Genomic DNA, 25217 nt, shown 5'->3' with positions numbered 1-25217 from the left:
TGGCCCTGGGAACAGTGGGAAGAGGGGGCTGGCACCTAGAAGTCCAGAATGCAGCAGGCCTTGGCAGTGGAATGGAGAAGGAACGACAGGCCTGGGCGGAGGAGGCCCCCATCCTGGGCAGAGAGCTCAACGCACTTCCCGTTTCCCCCGGCCGCACGCACCCTTCCTTCCTCCCCAGTCTTTTTAGCAAAAGGAGTTTTTATTTCCACCTTCTATGGAAACATTCATTTGTTAAGCAACCAGATGTCCCGGATCCAGAAGAAGAAAATGGAAGTCTGGTGGACCAGCTGTCCAGTTTAAAGGCACATGCAAGGATCCGTCCCTGCCCTTAATGCTGTGTCTCTGATGCCAGCTTCCGATAGAGCGGCACGGGGAGGGGGCGGGAGGCACTGTGCGTCCTGAGGGGGGGAGGGGGCTCCAGAAGGGGCTCGGCCGGCACTCATAGCTGGCCTCCTCTGGGTGACATTGCACCCCTAATGTTCCAGAGTTCATTCCCCGCCTCCAGAGGGAGGAGCGGGAAGGAATGGCCTCGAAGGCTTCTTGTACTTACGGGTTGATGGTTCTCCAACCTTGGCCTGGGGGTGCGGGCAGAGCAAGATAAGAGAAAGGACAGTGGTGACCAGGAGTCACCCACGAGGTGACTGAACAGCGGGGTAATTAAACGAATATGAGACTGTGTTTGAAACTCACCTCTTCCCAATTTTGTACCTTGAGATTCTCCTATTGTCTGTCCGCAGGAAAAATAATTGTAGGTTTGAGAAGACTGTGGGTGTCGTATCGTGTAAAGGGCACAGATGTGGGGGTCAGGTTCAAAGCGCAAGACCGCAAGTAGATGGCTCGCGCCCTCTGAGCACCGATGCCTCATTTGTAAAAGAAGGGTCACCATGCCCGCCTTACGGGGTACGATGGGTTTCCACAGAGAGAATGCAGAACCCAGCAGGATCCCTACAAACATCTGCCCCCACCCAGCTCTCCTCTCCCCCCACTGGGGGCCTTCCAGGTGCCACCAATCGGTAGGGCTTTTCCGCTGTGCAGACGCACAACTGGAGGCCAGAGGGTGGCTTCCCCCTCATAAACGGAAGAACCGAGATTCGAACCTCCATCTGCCGGATCCAGTCCCAAATAGCCTCTTCCCAGGTTCCCAGAGACACCGCAGGGAGGGGTGCCCCGGCGGAGCCACCCTTTGGGAGGGCATCTAGCTCGGGGGTTGCTCTGGAAAGCCCCGCTGTTATTAATAAGTCACATTTAACCTCCTCTTGTTCTCAGAACACCCTCCACTCTGGGCGGAAGGGAACAAGCCTCACCAGCCACCTGGGGGCAAAGGGGATCTCTCAACCGCTTCCCCGGGTTAGTCCAGGCTTTTCTAGCAGTGCCACCCGGCCCAGGGCAAGCGCTGCTATTTATACGGTGCCTCAGTGCTTCAGGATGAGTTCGCTCTCCCCCTGGGAGGTGCGGGGTGACTGATTCTGCCCTTATGTTGCAGCTCGGGGGGCCCCATGCTCACTGCACCTGCTGCCCTCACACCCCTCGCGGGGCCTCACCAACGTGACTCCCCAGTCATTTGTCCTCAGTCGTTTTGTCACCCAGACGCTGAGACGTGGGGAGGGCTGGGCAGCAAAACCCTTGTAAACTCGGGGGGTAACAAGGCTGTTCATTCTCTCCAGGGGCTGAGGCAATAATAGCCCCTTAAATATGCACTTCCTCCAACGGGTCGTGACACTCGCTTCACTGTGATTGCAGCAGAGGATATGGGGTGACATCAGCCTGGGTGAGTCACTTCAGCCGCTGGGTGCTTACATGAGCCCGGCAGCCACCCCTGCCCTGGGGCAGGGCCCCGACGGTCTACAAGGCTGAAACCTGCCCCCTCTGACCACACTGGTTCCTCAAGAAATCACCCAACCCAGGCTTCAGCATCTCTGACTCCTTTCCGCCTGCTGGGTAACCCCTCCCCAGGCCCAGCTTAGAAACCTGGTCTAGACCCAAGCCCCTTGATGCTAGCCTTGTCCACCCACACTTCTCAGGCTGGTCATCTCCCAGCTTAGGGCTTGGGGCAGGCAGACCTGGGTCCTAATCCTGCTTCTACCGCTCGATGAGCAATGTAGTCTTAACCATGTTACTATACCTCTGTGAGCCTCTGTTTTTCCATCTGCTTAATGGGAATAATAGTACTATCTACCTGCTAGTGAAGGGTGAGATTCAGCAAACAATGCACTTAACACAGTGACTGGCACGCGTAAAGGTTCAGTGAATGGCTCGTGTGTCTCCGTGTGTGTGTGTGTGTGTGTGTGTGTGTGCAGGCACGCGCCCGTGAATGTGTGCCTGAGTCTTGACTCCTTCACTGTATTTTTTCCCCCATATACCAATTTGAACCCCACGGGGCTACATCATTTCTATGTTCTCAAGAATCCGGCTTTCTTATTTCATCCTTCCTCTTGCTTTTGGTTTTCTAACCTCTTTCCCCATACGTTTTGCCTAGCCCTTTGCAGCCCTCATATCCTCTGTTCATTTCAAATGGCTTACAATAGCAGTGTATCAACATTTACAACATTTTCAGTCCTAACAGCACAGGGGGTGGAAGCTGATGAACGAGCTGCAGAATTAATTGAAGCGATGAATTATTTTTTTAAAAAAATAGGAAAATTTGCAAAGATGCAAGTAGACAATGCACAAAAGAGCAACTCCAGATGATCAAAAAACACAAAAAAAGGTTTCAGACTCTAGCAATCAGGGAATGCCAATTTAAGTGGCAATGAGATATTTCTTTGCGTCTATCAGGATCACCAACATTTTAAGACTGATGATACCTCTTTCCAGTGGGAATGCAAGAAAACTTTCCTTTAATCACTGCCTTCGGGTGGCATAGCCTTTGGAAAGCAATCTGGCAACATCTGCTGAAATTAAAATTAAAAATACATATACAGGGGGCCTGGGTGACTCAGTCGGTTAAGTGTCCAACTTCAGCTCAGGTCATGATCTCATGGTTCATGAGTTCAAGCCCCATGTCGGGCTCTGTGCTGACAGCTCAGAGCCTGAAGCCTGCTTCAGAGTCTCTGTCTCCCTCTCTCTCTGCCCCTCCACTGCTTGCACTCTCTCAAAAAATAAATAAACCTGGGGCGCCTGGGTGGCGCAGTCGGTTAAGCGTCCGACTTCAGCCGGGTCACGGTCTCGCAGTCCGTGAGTTCGAGCCCCGCATCGGGCTCTGGGCTGATGGCTCGGAGCCTGGAGCCTGTTTCCGATTCTGTGTCTCCCTCTCTCTCTGCCCCTCCCCCGTTCATGCTCTGTCTCTCTCTGTCTCAAAAATAAACATTAAAAAAAATTTTTTTTAAATAAATAAATAAACCTAAAAAAATTTTTAAAAATACATATACCTTTTGACATATCCGTTCCACTTCTGGGAATCTACCCCATAGACATAAAAACACAGCTGACCCTGAACAACACGTGTTTGAAAAGTGTGTGTCCGCTTATAAGCAGATTTTCTTCTACAAATACAGTACAGCACCATGAATGTATTTTCTCTTCCTTACGATTTTCTTGATTTTCTCTAGCTTACTTTATTACAAGTATACAGCATATCATGCATGTAACATACAAAATGTATGTTCATTGACTGTTTATGTTACCGGTAAGGCATCTGGTCAACAGTAGGCTACTAGTGAAGTTTTTGGAGTCAAAGGTTAGACATGGAATTTTGACTGTGTGGGGGTCGGTGCCCGAACCCGTGTTGTTCAAGGCTGAACTGGACCGGAATGTACGACCATACACACAAGGAGGTATACTAGGTTGCTGTTTAGAGTGGAAAGCAAAACCTAGAAACAAGGCGAATGTCCTTCAGAGGGGGAGAGGGTGATCTATTAGGACATGTGAGGAAACATTCTGCAGCCATTATAAAGAACAAACTGGACCTATCACAGGTGACTCATAGGGATTACCATGAATAATTAGTAAGGGAATTGTGCATAACATCATCCCACTTTTAAAAAGAAATACGCCACCCTTCCCCACCCTCTGCCCCCATCGTGTATGTGAGCCAACACCAAGAACGTGGAGGAGACGTGGCAGAGACCAGCCCCAGTGGCATCCTGGTTTGGAGGATGGACAGTCACGTGGTAAGAGGGGGGTGGGAGAAAGTGAGGGAGGACCCAATCCGAAGATAAAGGGAAAAAAAGGATTCCATCAAAAATTAAAACATGTAGTGCAATCACGTTTGTCCGCTAATGTAAAGGTATGTGCGTGAGTACATGTAAGAAGAAATTTTAAATCTCATATACATGTCTTAAACATTTCTGTTAACCCAAAACATACAGACGTCCGTTCCTTCACCGAGAGTTTGACATAGAGTCAAGGTCTCTGCACTGCGGATATGTCTATTTCTTGGAGTTCCGCCCTACCCTGCCCTTGTACAGAAATCACACCCTGAATTCATTGTCTACAATTTCTAACGTCCGTTTCCGTAGAGGAGAGCGAGAACCTCAGACACTTGAAAACAAGTCGAGTAGAGGAACTTTTTAGATACTATGCTCGGCCTCCAGGCTTTTCCGCTGTCTTGCTACATCCGGTTCAACAATAACCTCATTTTAGGATCTCTCCTCTATTAGGTCTCTCCAAACTGTCACCTTGGTTCTTACAGAATCAATAACTCTTTGTTTCACACCCACGTTTCCCCCATTTATGTGACGTCCATTGGAGTACGGCTGGCACAGAACAGGCTTGGGGACAAACTCATCTCCCTGCGGGTGACATTCATGTCAACAGGTAGACACGGTGTATGTGGCACCCCGGAAGCCACGAGCATCCTCTGGCCTGCTTCAGTGTGCCCCCTGGGAGGGAACGGCAACCAGCATTTCACGGAGAGAACACGCAGGGCCACGCAGCCTGGCGAGTCAGTTACGAGAGGCAGAACTTCACTGAAAATTCTTACGCGCTGTGAACTGGCGAGGGCGAAGATGCCTTGGTGGGTGACATCCAGCTCTCTGATTATGTGACTCTATCAATTATTCTGTGATTGAAATAGCTAGGGTTGTGAGTGTGGGGGTCAGGATTACCCGGAGGATTGCGTCCTTTTTACCGTATGTTAGGTAGCATTCTGCTGAACCGGCAACGAGTCTGGGGTAAGAGGCTTGGCTGGGGTGGCCAGCCTGGGTGCTTACAAAACTGTCCCGGGACAGGGGACCCAGCATCAGGACAGAACTCTGGCCCAGCTTTAAATATCCTAATTTGCTAGGTAACTTGGGACACGTCATTTTATGTCACTACACCTGTTTCCTTATCTGCAAAATGGGGTGACCCTGCCTAACTCACAGTTTTTCTGAGACTCAGATGACTGTTCATAAAAGTATTTACCACAACAAGAGGACCACCCAGCTTCTTTTCACGTGTGCACACCCTCTACAGTATTTTTAGCAACAGGAGGGAGTGAAGGGTTCTGTCCCTCCACAAGCTTACTTGTGGAGCTTACTTACACTTGGAGCAGATCGAGAGGATCCGGGCCCACCTTCACCGGCGCACCGCAAGTGTCCCTGGGCAAGTCACTTCATCTCTCTGAGCATCGGTTCTGTCGCCTGGGAAATGGAGAACGGTGGTGGGGAAATTGCTTAGCAGTTACAGTGAGGATTAAGCAGAGGTTGCGAGGCCAAAGGCGTCTGGGACACAGGAGAGGCTCAGTAGAGGTGATTCTCGTGGACAAGATTCTTAGTCCACACTCTAAGATAGGACAGAAAGGTAATGCCCTCTAGTGTCCGTAACTCAGTTCTGACTCTGAGTTGTCATTTCTCTTCGTTGGTGGAAAATTTAAACCCCAGCCCTTCTCAGAGAATGCCTCCCCCGTGGCATTGTGGACCATGACTTCACGATGTGAAGGACCTGGTGGGGGTGGGGTTGGTGGTGGTGAAGGGTACTGACCCCTGACCGCACAGGTTGGGGCTGGCTGTCCTTTGCCCTGTCCATCTGTCCTGCGGCTCTCTATTGCTTCTGGGACATATTCAGAGCACACACAGTTGTCTCCGTGGCTTGGGGCCCAGAGCCAGGAAACGGGTGCAAGACAATTGGAAAGCAGAGGCCCATGGTGAAACAGAGTGACTGCGCATCTAAAGACATCCAAATTCAAAAAAGAAGAAGGTTTGAATTGGTTTTCTTTCTTCTCTTCCTGATACTTCTGCTTTCAGAAGATTCTCAGCTGGTCCGGGACTGAGGGTGAGGCCAACGAGATCTTCAGCTAAGCTACGAAATTTAAGGGGACACCACAAGAACCCAGTAAGCAAGATAAATAATCTTTAATGCAAAATTTGTAAGAATCAAACTTAATGCAAAAACAATCTGAGATGAACAAAGTCTCAACACTTTAAATAAACACGTGATCTAAAGTCCATTGGAAATTATCGTCACCTGATCAAGAGAAATGCTCAAATGTGGCAATGTTCCCCGTTGAAAATAAGCAAAGAAGCAGATTTTGAAATTCCTGCTGAGTTTTTCATTAAAGCCAGGGAAGGACCATTCTAGTAAAACACTATTTTAGGGTATAAACAAGCTATTTAAGCTTAAAAGTACTATTGAGTTTGAATATACCTTCTTTTTTTTGTTTTTAGTTACTGTAATGTTCTAGAAAAATCTCCCTCGTTAGGAAAACACATACAGACGTGTATACAGGGACACGCATTTTTTTTTTCTTTTGCTCATCTCCAGTATCAGTTGGCCAGGTGAGGCATGCTGATCAAGTGGTTTCATGAGTCACCCCTAAACAGTCCTGTAAGTGCCGTGGCTCCAACTGCTTTTGTCGGAAGGAGTGAGCGGTGAGGGGGTTTCAGGAGGCTCGTGAGAAGGGCACTATTAACTGGGGTGCTTTCCCTTGATTCCGAAATCAAGACGCAGAGGCCCTCCTGCTTTAATCAGTGTTTTATTTACTCCGTGGGTGAAAGACTCTTGAGAAATCTCGAAGAAGAAAAGGAGATCGAGAAGAGGAAAAGCCTGGGGAGAGAGGAAGGACACTTCTTCCCCAGACGTCAGACACTAACCCAGGCTGCCCAGGGAACCCACACATTTGCTCACTGCTCTCACTTCTCCCATCCCCGGCCCCTCCCCCTCTGGCCCTGCGGGCCCTGGTGGGGTGCTCTCTCTGCTCGGGCTGGAACACCACTCTGACAGTTGTGGGGGGGTGGCGCATAAAACGGAGGGTTTCAGAGGTCTTCCAGCCATACGTGGGAGAGTGTGTGCATCTAGCTCTCCCAGTAGAGCGTGGCGGTGAAGAGCCCTCTGGGGCTGCACTCCCGGAGCTGGAATCCTCATTCTTCCACTTGTGACCCACTGACCTTGGACGTGCCCCTGTCACTTTCGTCCTTCATGAATCAAGGGAAGCAACAGCACCTGCCTGTCCCTTGGGGTGGGCTGCAGGTGGAGTCAGAGGCTTGGGGGGAAGCACTGGGGATGCAGAGGTGGGCAGAGATGAGGCCGAGGGCCTTCACAGAGGGTGAAGGGCGGCAGGTCCCCTGGCTGTGCAGGAGGGCACCCCGGAAGGAAGAGCGGGGGAGGGAAGAGGAAAGCGGGCAGCACACAGAGGACCCGGGGATGTGTGTGCTGGGCGGAGGGAGCATGGCTGGGGGTGGCAGGAAGGAGAACCACAGTGGGTGGGGACGACCTGTCTCAGGATCCCAAGGTGAACACTGGTTCATGACGCTTTTATAGACTCGCTGGCTAGTGTCTGAGGCCGGGTTATTGCTCTTTGCTCTGATTTCCAAATAGAAAGTCGCTTTGTCCTCTGGTGACTCCCAGCGCTGAGTAGAGTGGGGGGAAATGGAGTCGGGGTCCTGAGGGAAGGGACATCGCCTGTGGAGTCTCCAGGGCTGAGGCAGCTGGCGGGGAAGGCCGGCTTCAGGGAAGGTGCCCCCCACCCTCTTTCCCAGGGGTGGCCCCTCCCATAACTGCTTTGTTCGTTCGCTTATAAAGTTTTATTAGGACATAATTCACACACAACACAAGCCACTCATTGAAAGTGGACCATTTGATGGTTTTAGTCTATTCACAGTCGTACAATTCATATAATTTTAGAACCTTTTCATCACTCCAAAAAGAAACCTCACGCTCATTAGCAATCACTCCCTTCCCCTGACCCAACATCCTCCTCCCAGCCCTAGGCAGCTCGTAATCTACTTTTTAGTTCTATACGTTTGCCTTTTCTGGACATTTTGTATGCGTGAAATGATGGAGTATGTGGTTTCTTTTCACTGCGCATGTTTTCAAGGCTCACTCATGTTGTAGCATGCATCAGACCCTCATTCCTTTTTTTTTTAAGTTTTATTTTGTTTTGTGAGAGAGAGAGAACAAGCAGGGAAGGGGCAGAGAAAGAGATGGAGAGAGAGAACCCCAAGCAGGCTCTGTGCAGAGCCCAACGCGGGGCTCGATCTCATGAACCGTGAGGTCACGCATGACGTGGGCTGAAACCAAGAGTGAGACCCTTAACTGACTGAGCCAGCCAGGCGCCCCCCTCATTATATTTTATACCAACTACTGTCCCATTGTACGGATGTCCCACATCCATCTTGTCGTTGGTTGACGGACATTTGAATTGTTTCCGCTACTCAGCTATTGTGAATAACGGTCTACAAACAAGTTTTTGCGTGGACATGTTTTTCATTTTCTCCCGGCAATATACCAAGGAGTGCAACGGCTGGGTCATTTGGTTGCAATTCTTTAGTTCTTTGTATATACTTCCATTTGAGGACTTAGCATACTCACCATAAGGGCTCATGGGTCTGTCACCGTGTGAACTCTCTTCATCTCGCACCCCCCGTGGAGCCCAGCACCTACGAGGCACTAGGCGTGTGGGAGGTGCACCACTGCGTCACATGCTGCTTACCAGCAGGGCAAGACGAGGCTGGAAAAATGCCCACTAGACACTACGGTGAAGGGGTTGCTGGTAACCTTGACAGGCAGTGGGGGTGACAGACTGACTGAAGTGCGTACAACAAAGAGTAGGAAGAGAGAAGTCCAGAAAAGGAAGCACAGGACATTTCTTTGGAGAAACCCTTCGGTGGGAGAGAGTGGGGAAAACGAGACAAGAGCTAGCCAGGGAACTGAATAAAGAGGCTCTTGGGTTTTGGAAGATGCGAGAAACCACAGCGTGTTTGTGGGATGTAGCAGAAAGGTAAACGCTGATGACGGGGGAGACAGGTGGATGAGGCGGGCGACGTCCTTAAGTAGCCCAGGTGGGGTCCCGGCCACAAGCGGTGTTACGGATGGAATGTTTTGTCCTCAAACCCGTAGGTTGAGACCCTAACCCCAGCTGACTCTATCTGGAGACAGGACCCGCGAGGAGCTGACAGAAGTCAAATGAGGTCACGAGGGTGAGCTCCTGCTCGGATTGAGGAGTAGACACCCCAGGGTTCTTCTCCCAGCCACGAGAGGACACGGCGAGGAGGCAGCCACTGGCAAGCCAGGAAGAGAGCCCTCACCAGCCGCCGAACCGGCCCGCACCTTGATCTTGGACTTCCCAGCCTCCGGAACAGTGAGAAAATAAATTTCTGTTGTTGAAGCCACCCAGTCTTGGGTATTTGGTTGTTATGGCAGCCCCGGCAGACTGAGACGAGGGGGAGAGCCGAGGGGCGTTCACGCACAGTCCCAGGAGGGGAGGCAGGGGACATGGCCGCCAGCGCGGCCGGGTGTGTGGACGCGTGGTGGGAGCTGCTTCTGGACACTTCTCATTTCGGTGACAGAGGAAGCAAAGCGAGCCGCTCAGTGTGGGGATACAGGGCTGCAGGTCTAGGAAGAGAGATGAGGAGATTGTGAGCGAGCCGACCAGGACCACACAGTGAGACCACGTGAGAGACACTGGGGACCCGCTGGGGGTCTGCGGTCCCTGCAATGACTACTCAGCCCAGTGCCGTATTTGCCTGCAGGAAGGCTCAGCAGCTGTGGGGGCGGGGAGGGAGCCAGCAGAGGTGACTGCGCACAGTTGGGGATCTGGCCAGAGGAAGACAGGTTGGGGGGGTGGGGGCGGTAAAAGAGTGACGGTAGCAGAGTCGCTCTCATGACGAACAGTGGAGACGGAGACCCAGTACAGTGAGGGGAACGAGAAGCCGCAGCGGCCGTGTGCTGGTGGCAGGCAGTGGGGTCACCGGCTTGCAGCACCTGCGGGGCTGTGGGGTCCGTGGAGTGGGGCGCTCAGGGAGAGACGTGCAAGGCACAGAGCGGAGCAGGTGCGCTTATAACGGGGACTGTGCGGGGCTGGGGGCATTGGTGCAGGAAGGTCAGGAGCAGGACCAGGGCAGGGGCTGCTGGGAAAGGAAGAGGACAAGGCGCTTGGGGCCGACCACGCCAGGGCAGCGGATCTGGGGGGTTTTGAACGCAGTCAGATTCCGCAGGGAGGAGCCTTAGGAACGAGTGATCCGGACCCAGCACTACAATCTTCAGAGGTTGAGGGGTAGCAAAGAGAACTAGAAAAGGGGATGTCTGGTGGTGGGGATGTGCCGGAAGGTGCGTCGGAACTGGGGCAGAAGGTGTGGGCTGGAAGCAGACAGGAGCCAGGAGGACTCGGCCCCTCACTCTTGCCCCCTGAGGGGCCTCGAGAGGAGCAGCGTCGGGGAGAGTCAGGTTTCCGTGAGAACAGAAAGGTGCAGGGAACATCCACAGCAGGGAACACTAGGAATTGTGCTGATGGGATGGGGTCAGAAGGGGCTGAACAGAGCACACAGGGACGAAGGTTCCGGGTGAAGAATGTTCTGGGAGTCCCAGGCTCCCCGCCGGGCCCGGAATAAAGGGTTTGACAAGATTAACCAGACACGCACCTGGAGAAGAAGCTTTGCCACCCGGAGGTGCCTCCTTCTTGCTGACAGTTGTGGGGGGGCCCGGACAGAGCTGTCCCATGGGGTGCCTTTCACACACTTTGCCTTGGTGTAGAGAAGCGTTATTTCCTCTTTCGGGCTGAAGACTCTCATGTGACCGGGGTTCCAGGGCAGTGCGGGCTCCGGAGCGAGGGGCCGAGGACAGGGACACAGGCAGCTGGGGCCGTCCTCCGCCGTATTCAGAAGAGGCTGCTCTCCTGTACTTGCACAGGACCCTGCGGTTTCTAGGAGTTGTCTGCCGTTTCCCTGCCCGAGCGACAGCCAACACCAGGTACTGAGTGAGTCAGAGATCTTAAGGAGACAAGTGTCCCTGCAGACCACCGACCGCTTACGTATTTATTTACAATATATACATCCCTGACATGAATTTTATAAAACATTGAGAGACCGTGGTCATACACAGTAGTGGAGCCAAAAACAGTAGCAACGACAGGACAGCTACGGATGCTGGTTGTTAGTTGATGTTTCTTCAAAAATAAAAACAAACCAAAAAACCCTTTTTTTTATTTTGGAGAGAGAGAGAGAGAGAGAGAGAGAGAGAGGGCAAAGAGTGAGCGTGAGTGGGGAAGGGGCAGAAGGAGAGAGAGAGACTCCCAAGCAGGTTCCACACTCAGGATGGACCCAACACAGGGCTCAACCCCACGACCCTGGCATCATGCCTGAGCCGAAACCAAGAGTCAGAAGTTCAGTCGACTGAGCCCCCCCGCCCCCACCCCACCAAGTGTTCCCAAAAAGACCCTCTGCCACTTCAGGTTAGGATTCCACAATTTCCTTAAAAATGATGTCAAACTTCAATGGTAAGCCAGATGGCTTTTCGTTACTTAAATAACTTAGTTACTGTACACTTGGTTTGATCTTGAAGCACCAGTCAGCTGGAGCTATAAAAAAAAAAAAAAAAAAGGTCTCATGTTAGTAACTTGTAAAATGCAGAGCGGGAGTCTTAGTTACCCTCCTATTCTAATGTGAGTAGCCCTTTTATAATAAGCCCATCAAAACCAAGGGCTCTAGGAACAGAGATGGAGGGAGGCTGGTCTCGAACCCTCCTGGGATGGGAGCTGGAGGTCCACCTGAGGTACTACCTTCAGTGCAAAGCACTCCTTACCAGTTCCCTCTCCTCAAACCAACTCAGCCTGTGAAAGTGAATTGAAATGGAATTGAAATTTCCCAATAAGAAAGCTGAGACTGAAGAGCCCTTATTAAACTGTCACTCCCTCTAGCAGGTATTTGTATGAGTCCACTGGGGATGGTTTTTCTTCCCTCCTCGGCTTCTCTTCCTGTTTAGTCATCTCTGTAGTGATGACAAACCGTCTTGGGTTAGCTCAGAGGAAATGAGCCCAAACGGAGAGCTGCGGCCCCCCTTGGGCATGCCCCTTCACACTGACATTCCAGTCAGCCCGCCTCAGCCCGTACCTCACTAGACCAGACCAGGTCCGACAGGCTCAGCCCAGACCAGACCAGAGTTCCCCAAATATCTGTACTCCACTGTAACAAGCGATCATAAAAAAAAAAAAAAAAAAAATCAGGTCACAGGGAGTAGGGAAAGGGGAGCAAAATACGAGTTTTCCTTACTAAGAATCTAACGGACTATGAAATATGTTGTGAGTTTCTGAGGGGGATCGAGAGTGAGGTGCTTCTCAAGCTTGTCCCAGCAGGCACAGGCTCCTTAGGGCAGCACCACGCAGGGCCAGGGGCCCGCTGCTCCCTGGCCTCTCCCCCAGGGGCCCTTCTCACCGGCGCCCACGCCTGTTGTATCTACTGCCGAAGAATCAGGCCTGCCTCTCCAGCTCACCTTCAGGCTGAGACATCGCCTGCAACTCTTTCTTCCCCGAGAAACGGGACTCTCTGTTCCCTTTCTAGCTTGACTCTGTGATCTGTTTTCCAGGCATTTACCCAAAAATGGAGTCTAGCGGCACTCCCAGAAATTGTTAAATTGAACTGCCTAGGGCAGAAGTGTAATATTATGCCCCTCAGATATCTGAAACCTACTTGGCTGATGTTTTCTGATTGGGTCTAGCCCTTTCCGATGCTGTCTTCATGGACATGTGAGAATTTGGCATTTGTTCCTGGTTATGCTTGTCCCCTCCCCCACTCCTCTTCCGATCCCTGCCCCTCCACCACATAGATAACTCTTCAGTGAGTTTAGGGAACCCCCCCCCCCACCCCTTGCAGCCACAGTGGGCTCTTTAAACTTAAAAATTATTATTAAGTAGGTAGGAAACACACAAAGTACAAAATTTGGATAGTGAGCAGAAGTACACCGACAAGTCTGAGCTCCCACCCCGAGCCCCTACGTGACCCGCAGGTTTCTCTGCAGATGCCAGTTTTACCATCCTAGGCTTAGTATTCCAAAGCACGGCTCTTCGTGCTTTTCAAAACTCTCCTGCTCAAGAACCTACAATGGCTCCCTCTTCCCATACCACTCTATCATAATGCCCCAGACTTCCCTCTTTTGCATTTCTTCAGCTTGATGCTAAGCAGGGCAATCTCTCCATCAAATAAACCACGAGGGTCGAGCTCCCCTCCGTGTCTTTGCCTCTGCTGCTTCTCCGGGCTGGAATGCCTTTTCCACCACACTCTGGCTTGAAGATCTAACTCACGTCCTGCTCCCCTCAGTCTTCACGATTATTCTGGCTTCTTCACCTCCCCTTGGCTGATTGCCCAGCCCTGACCATCCACATCACACATTCTGGCCCAGTACCCCGTGCCCAAGCCCTTCTGCGTATATGCTCGTTCATGCTCTCCCATGTGGCCGCAAGCTTCTCGGAGGTGGGAGCCCTAACATACACCTTCTCTGAATCCCACACAAGGTCTAGCCTCACTGGATACATGATCTCCAGCCACCAGCTAACATAGTGCCTGACCTTGCTCGAGTGATCTCCGTGCAAGTTTGCTGAATGAATAAAGGAGCAGGTAAAGGCATGAGTTCTGGGTCACTCCATCACCTCTCCCAGGGGCCCTGGCCGACAGCCCTCCCTGAACCACATTCCCAGTCACTGTTCTCGTGGCCACACCTCCGCCATAACTAGCTGGGTCTCAGCAGAGGCCCACCCAGACTCTCGCCCTCCCCTGGCACTTCTGCTTACTGCTGCCAATCTGAGATACCCATCTCGCACCATAACCCCTTGCCCTCCTCCCCCACCCCCGTGTCCCTGCCGGCACGCCTGCTCCTCGCCTCATCTACTGTCGCTCAACCCCTCTCCAGGCCTCTCCGCACGGCCTCCTGGCCCATCAACCCCTCACAGCCTCACTGCCCCTGCCCAGCCTGAGCCCGCAGCTTACAGAGCTGCCCCAGGCCTCCTGCCACAGCTGGCTTCCCTGGTAAGCTGGGCATGCCCCGCCCGACAGCTGGGAGGGAAGGAAACTCCAGAGCCCGAGGGCCCTAATGCAGGCAGGTGCCCACAGCCGCACAGTGGTCCTCCCCCAAATCCCACCCCAACCGCTGACCCAGTGGCTTTCTTCAAAGTCAGCAACTCACTTAACAAAGCCAAAGGTCTCGGCCACCTGTCCTCCCACTTGGCCTCTCCTCACCTTTCATATGCAGCCTGCTCCCCGAGGATCTCTGGCAGGGCCCACCCTGGCTCTCCCTCCCCACCCCCACTCCTCTGCCTCTACCCGCCACCCATGGGCCTTGAGTTTGTCTTTCTTGCTGACCTCAGACGTCAGGGCATCAGTCACCGTCCTGATGAAGACGTGCCCCAATCTGTGCCTCCAGCCCCAGCCCCTGCAGCTACTTCCGCAGTTACGTGCCAGGCCTCGCTACCCAAGGTGCCCACACCTCACATTCAGCCAGCCACAGCGCAGACTCACCCAAACAAGAGCCCTGTTTGGTTCCTCTGCTACAGGGTGGGGTGCAACCGGCTTGTGGGGTCAGAATTCCTGTCATTTATGGCTTCTTTCCTGAACGACAATAAAATTCATAACCATGATGGCATGGTGACATTTACTAACTACCATTTGGAGCCAGTCACTTGTTCTAAGCATTTTATTTGTATTGACTTGTGTGTATATGTTGTTATTTCTACACTATTATCACCTACACTCTTATTCTGACTTCTCTATCTTTGTTATGCCCATTTTCCACACGAGACAACTGAGGCACAGAGAGTTTAAGTGACCTGTCTGAGGCCCATGACAGGTGAGCTGGAAGGGAAGGGAACCCCCGGGGGGGCCTACACTCTCCGTGGAAAGTCCATGGATACGACCTCCACACTTCCTCCCACACCCAGCCCTCCACACGTACCTCCACCACGACCACTTGGTTCAGGCCCTCTCTGCTCAGCTGGATTGTTTCGTTTACCCACTGACCAGTGTCCCCATCTCCAGCCTCGTGTCTGTTAACGCACCCTCGGCCGTGCCAGCAGAGGGCTGTGCCTAAAGCGTAGCTCTGCTCAGAAATCCTCAATGGTTTCCCGGAAACAAATGTGACAAACTCTCGGCCACTCTCTCTCAGTATCTTGGCTTGGCCCCACCTGCCGGTCTAGCCCCATCTTCCTCTATCCACGGACATGTGCTGCCCCTATCCCACCCTTTATGGCCCTGAGCGTTGACTCTTCCCATTGCCCCCTAAAGCCCAGCTCCTGGGCCCCTCTCCCTGAGCGCCAGGGGCCTGGCAGGGGACAGAGGCCCTTCTAGAGCCTCCTTGTGGCGATTTAGGCAACATTGCTGCTGTTACCTATGTCTGGGTCCCATCCTTTGTTCATGATGCAGGCCCGGCCCTGACCCTGGCTCCCAAAGTGAACCCCATCCTCAGTCTAAGTCTCCTGGGATGGGAGGAGGAGGCTAACAGTATACCCCTTGAAGTCTGAAGACCCAGATTTGGATCCCAGCTCGACCGCTTGGTGATAGGACCTGCCTTCCTCCCACTGTCGCTGTCTCTAAGCAGGTGGTAACCATAGCCCCGTGCGAGGCCCACTGAGAGGGCGTGAGAGGGAGGCAGGTGGAAAGCGCCTAGTCCGGTGGTGCTTAAGGAACTGTGGTTAATGTCCCTGCTGATGCTAGCGTTCAAGATGAGTGACAGCACACAGCACGTGGTTCCCAAGCAAAAGGCACTCTACATCAGGGCTGTTCCAGTTCAGGCACACAATACACAATTCCACCCCCACCCCCGCACAGTCTACAGGGTACTTACTTGGTTCTGTCTCTTTCTCCACCACGTTTCAGAAAATCTACAAACGAAGAAATTTCCATCTCAGTTACAGAACTGAAAAGACAAGCTGAAATCTGCAGTTACGACCAGAATCTGGAAAACTAAACCACAGCCCTGTCGAGCTGCTCTCCTAAATGCTTACGTCAAACTAACTACAGAGGTCATCCAGAGAGTTGTTCCGAAATTGGTCATCAGACGATAGAAAAACAAACCCCCAAACTGTCAACAAAACGAGTATCTCTACAGCGGCTCACGCACAAGGCTACAGATGAAAGGGAGGCCAGAATGGTGTGGGCCAGCACCGCCCAGGGATATGTGAGCCACACAAGTCATCTAAACACTTCAGTAGCCGCATTACAAAGTAAAAAGAACTGGGTAAAATTAGTTTTCAAAGTGTATCTTACTGAGTAGCCCAACACATTAAAACTATTATCGTTTTCGCATGTAACCAACACAAACATTACTAATGAGCTATTTTACATTCCTTTTTCAATATGAAGTCTTGTAAATCCATTGTGTATTTTATATTTACAGCACATCTCGCTCTGGACTGCCACGTTCTAAGGGTTCAACAGCCACATGTGGCTCATGGCTACCATTTTGGACAGCACAGTTTCGGACACTAAGATACGGCTTCCACACACGTACATATCCATAAAAGGCATCCTCCTTCCATAAAAGGAATGAGCCCTCATCTGGAGCCATGCCAGCAGCCTAGTCCACAGGCTTGACTGAACTTGTAATGGGGTTTGTCACCTGCAACCCACCCCGGAGCTGCTTACGTTCACCTGGCCCCCTGAGAAGGCTCCATGCCAAATGCCCCACCCTTTCCAATGTATGGCTTCAGGGTGGTGAAGCCAGCTGAAGTATTTTTTCAAGACAGTTTTTTTTCAGGTTATTCAGTGCTATCGGCACTGACTGCAGGAGTCATTCTCTCTCCACTGAATGAAATTTTTTTTTTTTTTTAAGTTAAATCAACCAACTGCTTTGGAATTATATGGGCACTTAGTACCATCTTTCTCTGGTTCAGGTATTCCGGTGACAGACCCACCACAACTCTCAGTGGAAACTGATTTTAGTTTCTGGGGGACCAATCTGTTAAAGGGAAGTTAGCGACAGTGCTGCTATTGGGGATTAAAAATAACCTTCTTAAGAGCACATTGGAGCTCCCCAGGTATTTTACTCATTGGTGACAAAGCCTCAAAACTTTCTTGAGCTGCTTTTTATCTCTTATTTAGAGGAGAATCTACTGACTAGTAATCCGTTACCTAGGGATCTTCGTGGTATTTGCGCCCTGTAACATGGAAACAGTATCCCTGGGAAATCATATTCTAATGGCAATACACCAATAATAGCATAGGTCAGCACTGACTGATGGAACTTACTGTAATGATGGAATTCTCTACCTGGCCTGATTACGGTAGCCACTAGCTCTATGTAGATACCAAGCCCTTAATGTGTGGATAGTGCAAATGAAGAAAGGAATTTAAGTTAAATGTAATTAATGAAATTCGATATTTAAACCACTACGTGCAGCTAACAGCTGCTGTACTGAACAGTGCAAGTCTAGGGAACCCGACACCTAAGTTGGCAAACCTGGTCCGTGACATGAATGTGAAATGGCATGGATCCCACATGCCACCCCCTGGCTGAAAGCTTACTCCTCAGCATTCCCTGAGGGAGTCGCACATCAGTCTTGCAAATAGCCTTTCTGGCAAAGGCTGAGATGGAAGGTGTCAGGGCTTCAAGAACACCTACTCTTCACATTTACAACCTGGTCCGTGCCCTCTGGGACTTGAGGAAGGAAGGGTTTCTGGTCACCGGGAAAGAACAGGATGTGAACAGGTCACCAGTTCTCCAGAGCATACAGTCTTCTAGGTTGGCCCACAATCTCTAGGGAGACTCAGGAAGGCTCAGGAAGGCTCAGGAAGCCTGACTTGGGCTCGATTTCACAAACAGGGAGACCATGACCTGAGCCGAAATCACGATGTTTAACCGACTGAGACACCCAGGTGCCCAAAACTTATTTTTTTTTTAAAGAGAAGGTATACATACCTCTTCTATACAGCAATACAAACATTGCCAGTATCACCACAAATAACACTGCTGCTATAATCACAAAACTGTGCCTTGAATTATCTGTAAAAAAAGAAAGAAATATAATTAGTTGGACTGATGAAAACAGAGATACAGTTGATTCTCCTTATTTGCAGATTCCACAGCAGCAACCTACCCACTTGCTAAAATGTATCTGCAGTCCCCAAATCAATACTCACGGCACGTTCACGGTCCCTGGAGGACACGTGCAGCAGAATGGTGAAAAATCGGGTTTCCAGGCGTGCACCTCCCCGGCTGAGGCCGAACAAGGCCGCGCTCTGCCTTCTTGTTTCCTCTCTCCTCCTGTAAACAAGTGTCCTACTCCTGGTCTGTTCAGTGCCATTCTTTTCACATTTTTGTGGGTTTTTTTTTTTTTTTTTTTTGGCTATCTCACTGTCTAAAATGGCCCTGAACATAATGCCGAGGTGCTATCAGAAGGCTGGGATGTGCCTTCCAGAGAAAATGCGTGTGTTAGAGAAGCTTCATTTAGGCCTAAGTCATAGTGCTGCTGGCCGTGAGTCCAAAGTTAATGAGTCAACAATATATATTAAACCAGGGGTCTTTAAATAGAAACACACACAAAACAAGACTATTTGTTGATTTCTTGCAAAAATGTGTCACCAGAAGCTTGCAGGAAACCTAACCCTGCATTTCCCAGAAGCAACATTCAGCATTCACGAATTCCATATTCACAGTGACTTTATAAAACAGAACTACCGGAAATAAAGAGACTCGACTGCGTTTCTAAATAAACTTACACGCACAAAGCTGACACACTGCAGGCCCAGTGTTATCTACTGAGAGACGCAAACGATGCACTCGAAGTTGTGTTTTCGGCCACCCCACATTGCCTATGGAAGCTGAACTCAGCATTATGTGTTTGGCAAGGCAATTTGGCTGTAGTGCCTAACGGGCCTTAAGGAAAAATGTGCATCATAGAGCAGCCAGATACTTTACTCAGTGACACGCCCACGGTCTCCCTGAACCATTACAATATCGAGAGAGTACTCAATATTAACCTTTTGGTGCCTCAGTTTCCTCGAGGGGTGACTGTAAAGGGATTGAGGAGTATGCCTATCTCATAGGGCAGTGGTGAGCACTATTAGCTATTAGCTTTTATCGTCAACCTATTGAGTAGATGCTACCGGTATCTCTACTAACATCCTTTGACCCCGCCATTCCATTTCTAAGATGCTAACCTACAGAAACCATCAGTGATGTGCCCCTCCTCTCCCTCCAAAAAAGGCACAAAGGTATTTACCGCAGCTTTCCTTATAGTATCAAAAAGCAAAAACAACCCAAGTGTCCTCAACTGAAAAGTACGGTGTTTACAAGGCGGACCCTATCCAGCTACTAAAAATCAAAAGGCAGAATATTTAAGGATACGACAAAATGATGACAAAGCACTGCGAAGGGAAGGTTGGGGTCGCTGACAGCACCCACAAATGGTAAGGGAGCAGGGAGTGGAGGGAGAAAGCGAGTGAATAAAGAGACGGAGAATGCGGGCCCACACCCTTTCCTCCCAGTAGGAACACAGATGGGTTACCACAAACAGGAAGTCACCTATTGGTTTGACTTGAGAGGCCCCCCGGCCAGAAAATGCTGTTACCCCCCAGTTACCCCACATATTCATTCTCCCCTCTTTAGTAACAGAATTCAGATTTTCAGCTGGCCATACTATCACTCAACTAAAAGATTAATTTCTAGCTGCAAGAAAGGAGCTAGGTTTGACCCCGTGACTAAGTGTTGGCCAATGAGATATAGGAAGGGCTGTGTGGTATTTTTCCCAAGCCTCGACTCCTCTCTGGATCTTCCTGCCTGAAATAGTGGGGAAGGCGGAAGGAGCTGGGCTGTTCCTGGGTCTCTGACAACTTCATCAAGCAGCAATATGCCCAGGGCTGCCTATCTTGGATTTTTGTTTTTTAATGTAAAAGAAGTCATCTATATTTTTAAGCCACTTGATACTTAAAATTTTTTTTTTTTTCAACAGCTGAATCTAAGGCTACTTGACCCAGTCCCTTCCAAAAACCTTTCTCCCATGGATGATGCCAGATCCGGCCACCACTCTGGGACAGCAGATACTCAGGGCAGACGACAATGACAGTAATACAAGTTCTTAATTCTGCTCATCCTTCGTGACCTGTCCGTGGCACGGACAGGTGCTAAAGCCCTCTTCACCTGGCTCCTGGGATGCCACAATGCTGGAGTCTTCTTCCTGGCTCCCTGGTGGTCCTTTTTAGTCTCCTTTGCTGGACCCTCTTCCTCTCAACAGCCTCTAAATGCCAGAGTCCCTGAGACTCAGTCCTAGTCCAGTGCTCTGTCATATCTGCTCAGTAGGTGATCTCATCTGGTCCCATGGCTTTAAATGCCAACTATGCACTGATGATGCCCGAACTTATTTCTCCAATGCTAACTATTCACCAGAAACCTAGACTCACAAGTCGAAGCGCCTTATCTGATGCCTCCATTTGAAATCTAACAGGCACCTGAAACATGTCCCAAACCAAACTTATTTCCTCCCTACACCTGCTGTTCCACTCTCCAGTCTCAGTAAATGGCACCACTGCTCGTCCAGGGGCTTGAGCTAGAAAGCTAGGAGTCATCTGCACATTTCTTATTAGAGAACCTTCTCCCCCACTCAAACCATTAGGAATTCCTTGTGGCTATATTTTCAAAATGTACCCTAACCTGAACCACTTCTCCCAATGTCTGCCACTATCACGGTCTTCTGAGACACCGTGTCCTCTGGCTGAGACCCAGAATTTCTAAATTAGCTGCATATTCCCCAAGGAGGACATGAGATGCCCAGTGAGGTGCAAAAAAGCAAGAACATCTACTTATATTTACTACTTACAGCCGTCTTTACATTTTTCTGATTTTGTCTCTGTTTTAAAATGATATAGGTTACAGTCATTGTGGTAGAAGCATCGATCGGTTCCCAACACCCAATCTCCCCATTTTCTTTTGGTAATAGAGCCCTTGTGTTTTAAATGGGTACATGGCCACCAGCTAAGGAGGACATTTCCTAGCCTCCCCCAGCAGCCGTGGCCATGAACTCTGTCTGGCCAAGCGGGTGGCACTGGAAGTGATGCACGCCACACTGGGTGGGTCTTGAAAAGGAAAGACTGAGGGACGCGTGGGTGGCTCAGTCGGCTGAGCGCCTGACCTTGGCTCAGGTCATGATCTCGAGGTTCTTGAGTTCGAGCCCTGCATCGGGCTCGCTGCTGTCAGCCTGTCAGCACAGGGCCCGCTTCGGATCCTCTGTCCTCCTCTCTCTACCCCTCCCCCACGTGTGCTTTCCTAAAAACAAATAAGTATTTTTACAAATAAATAAATAAAGGGAAGGACTGGGCTCTATCCTTCTCCCTTCCCACTCACTGCGACGCAGGTAGAGACCCTGTTCGACTCCAGAGAGCACAATTTTTAAGTCATAAACATTTTAGTATATATTTCCAAAAGATAAGGATTATTTGTAAAACATAACCATGTCTTTATCGTACCTAAAAAAATAATTAAGCACTTAATATAATCAAATATGCAGTCACCACTTAAATCTCCCATTTTTTTTTCACTTTCTTCTGTTTGAATCAGAATCAAACAAGGTGCAAATATTGTAATTAATTATAGGCTTTTTAAATGTCTTTAATCTCTAAGCTCCCCATCACCTCTGTTTTTCTTCCCCTTATAATTTACTTACTTTTTTAAAATTCTTTTTAATGTTTGTTTTTGAGAGAGAGACAGAGCATGAGCATGAGCAGGGGAGGGGGGCAGAAACAGAGAGGGAAACACAGAATCCAAAGCAGGCTCTAGGCTCTGAGCTGTCAGCACACAGCCCGACGCGGGGCTTGAACCCACAAACCTTGAGATCATGGCCTGAGCCGAAGTCAGACACTTAAATGACTGAGCCACCCAGTTGCCCCTATAATTTACTTATTGAAGAAACCTCATCCCTGGTCCTATAGACCCCCCCACAGTCTGTACTATCATTCCACATGGTATGGTTTTTGCCAGCCAATCCCTGTGAAGGAGTCAAATATTTTTTCTTAATTTGACTTATTTTAAGACACAGAATCAGGATGATGTCATGGGAAGAAAACGAAACAAACAACTTCCAGAATTCAAAGACCTAAATTTTAATTCTATCTCCGTTACATAAGTGAACTTGGGGAAATCACCCCACCGGTTGAACCTGTCTCCTCACTCTCAAAAGGTAAACAACAACTCCTGTCCAGCCAGTCTAGAACAGTGGCTGTGAGCAAAAAATAAGACGGTCAACTGGGGGAGGGGTCTGCGAAGGGTGACAGGCTGGTCAGTGTGAGTTACGTTTCATCCACCAAGTGTTAAAAGTCTAGATTTAAAAAATCAGCACTTAAAAAAGAAAGACTATTTAACCATTAGACGCACATGAATTTCTATCTGTTACGATACATGCAACTCTACAGAAAAGTATTCAAAACTCATCCATGGTATAAAAGAGAGAGAGAGAGAGAGAGAGAGAGAGAGAGAGAGAGAGAGAGAGACATTTATTGTTGAAAAGAACCATTAAGATCATTAGGTTAGAAATGGGGGGGAAAGAAAAGGGTTCTTCAACATTTGCTTTGAGGGACTCCAGATACAGGTCTCCGATGTCAGCACTACTCCAGGATTTAAATGACCTAAGAACTATCTGGCAATGTTTCTCAAACTTTCAAAATCTATAATGCGGTGTGAACTATCAGTTTGGGAGGAAATGTAAAAGAAAGATGAGTGAATCACCATTATCTAATAACAAAAAGGGTTTGTTTGCAAATCAGCATTATACCGTAGCAATGAGAGGGACGAATTGGTGACACTCTTTTCTGGTGGTAGCTACAGGGAAGGGCATCTTATTTGGGCATTCAATTCTAATGAGAAAGGTTAAATGAAAACCTATGCAAGGGCAAAATGCTGGAAATTCTCTTAATTAAAGTATTCCATATCATCCTATAGAGGATCTTATTCAGAAATTATTTCCTTCGAAGTATTTGCCTCTTGGGACATGCGAAGCTCTTCCAGATTTCAAATTGCTTGTTCACTCCGCATAAAATCCTTTCCTTCTCTTGTTGGTTATGTGCCTTACACACACGCCAAAGCCAGAAAAGCACACTGGTTTTGTTTTCTGTTCCCACAACAAGGCAACTACGTGCTAGCATGCAGATGGCATTTCCACACCGTACGGCTGGGATATCACGCGACACCCACTAGGTGGGAGTAATAGAGAAACGTTTGCTCCAGGCATAACAAAGTCATTGATTTTGCAGCTGGCTCTCAAATCTTCTGGACAATCGTGCGCCTTGTATGAACGGTGCCGCTCTGAGTGGCACTTCTGTGGGTTTGGTCTTTTGTCTGTCCTTGGGGACCAAAACCATCAGTGATGAACTGGACCTCATTTTACAGTTTGTCTGGAAGTATTTGTTGGTTTTACCCAGGAAGTCATGCTGCTTTGTCTGAAAATGATAGAGTTACCTTAACACCTCCATGTCGTTATTTGAAAGATTTCAAGAAGGATAATACATGGCGGACCCGGGGAGAATGGCTCAATAATTAAATCTAATGCAAGTTTTTTATATTCATCAGGTGTACGAACTGCCTTTTTCTGTTTCAATTGTTTATTCAAAAAAAATCGATTCACAGAATCACCCTCTCCTAACCCAAGGAAGCTCATATTCTAGAGCTGGAATCCTGTTCACTATCTATAATTATGATATTATTCTGAATTAGAGTGGTTACTATTTTCATCTCTTCTTTTATGTTTTAATGAACCACTTTCAAATCGCTGATCCTTTTGTCTGTGAACTGGGGATATATTGTCAAAAACTGAAAATAAAAACTGCAAATTACAAATGTACATGTTAAACAAAATAAATGGAGCACAACCAAGGAAGGCACACTGTCATGCTACTCACGGAGCGTGAGCCTAGACAAACGTACCAAATGCACATTCTTTGCGGCACACACGCAACCCTCAAGAACCGGGTGGTTATTAAGAAATTATGGAGTGGTGTTGTGAATAGTTAAGAGCATGGGCTCCGGAGCCAGATGGCGTGATTGCAAAACCAGCCTCTGTCCCTCACTAGCTGTTGACCTTAGGCAATCAAACTAAACTCCCTTTGTCTTGGCTTCTCCCCAGAAAATCAAGACCGTCACTCGTAGCCAACTCATGCAGTTGTGTGAGGACTGAATTAATTAACAAATGTATTAGAATGATGCCGGACACAGAAAGGGCTATGAAATGTTAGCTGTACGTTATAATGGAGTGTCTGTGAAAACTGTGACTTCTTTTACGCATCAGATTTGTGAAATGTAGGTCAGCCACTACATCTGTGGTTTGAAACTCACAAACCACCAGTGGTCCCTGGACCACACTTGTCTACGGTATCTCTGCCGTGACACATTTGGATATGTACTCACCTGGGACACAGGTTGCTAAAACCAGTGATGATGCCTGTTTGGACAACGGATTACTGATGATACACTGTATTTCCTGTGAGAGATCACTTTCCCTCTTAATAGAAACTTCAGATGAATTGGTGCTATTTTGACACTGTTCCGAGAAGCAATTCCAGGAGTACTTTATAAGGTTTATATGGCTGCTGTAGGTTTCCGGGATCCTGCAGCGGACTGTAATGTTTTCGGCAGTGAATGTGCAATTTAGTGTTGGAAATGGAAGAGGCTCTGGAAAAAAAAAAAAGAAATGTAATATTTAGTCCAGAAAAGAGTAATATTTAGACTCATCTTCTCCAAATAGATGAAGAGCTCCCAACTTCCTTATGAGCTTGAAAAGGCAAGCCGACCACCTTCCTTGAGCTCCAAGGGGAGAGAACTCTCTCTTCTCCTGGGTCAGACCTACCTGCTCACATTCAGACTACATACAGGCACCATATCCCTTATCCTCAATTCAGAAAGCCAAAAGATATTACCCAAGATAGTAGCAACGTCGCATAGCTGCAAATCCTGATCTGAATTGACATGAGGATTTGTTTTTATTCTTCTCACTTCAAATATTCATTATCATGTTGTATCAAAAAATGTTCATGTGCTTGAATATGGGGCGGTCCCCCAAACTAAGTGGGTGCTTTGTAACATACAGAGAGGAAAGAGTTAATACCACCTTTCTAAAACCT

At 49.1% G+C, this 25217-nt stretch overlaps 1 protein-coding gene across 2 annotated transcripts in view; it reads right to left on the bottom strand.

The window, feature by feature from the left end:
* Positions 1-11435: 11435 nt before the first annotated feature.
* CD58 (CD58 molecule) overlaps positions 11436-25217 on the bottom strand; it is a 39879-nt gene continuing 26097 nt past the window's right edge. Inside the window, exons 3-7 of one of the 2 annotated variants that reach the window (XM_047871729.1) lie at positions 24505-24768; positions 18034-18117; positions 15961-15997; positions 14640-14729; positions 11439-11710 (exon numbers count right to left, since the gene is read on the bottom strand). In XM_047871729.1, coding sequence (XP_047727685.1) covers positions 14669-14729; positions 15961-15997; positions 18034-18117; positions 24505-24768 — 446 coding nt within the window. In that variant the 3' untranslated portion in view covers positions 11439-11710; positions 14640-14668. Of the gene's footprint in view, positions 11711-14639; positions 14730-15960; positions 15998-18033; positions 18118-24504; positions 24769-25217 lie in introns of both variants that reach the window. The other variant, XM_047871730.1, reaches the window with a different exon arrangement.

Source organism: Prionailurus viverrinus, chromosome C1 (assembly GCF_022837055.1).
Source record: "Prionailurus viverrinus isolate Anna chromosome C1, UM_Priviv_1.0, whole genome shotgun sequence".
NCBI classification, from domain to species: Eukaryota; Metazoa; Chordata; class Mammalia; order Carnivora; family Felidae; genus Prionailurus; species Prionailurus viverrinus.
The sequence above is the reverse complement of the archived record's forward strand: the minus strand, read 5'-3'. Positions and strand labels throughout refer to the sequence as shown.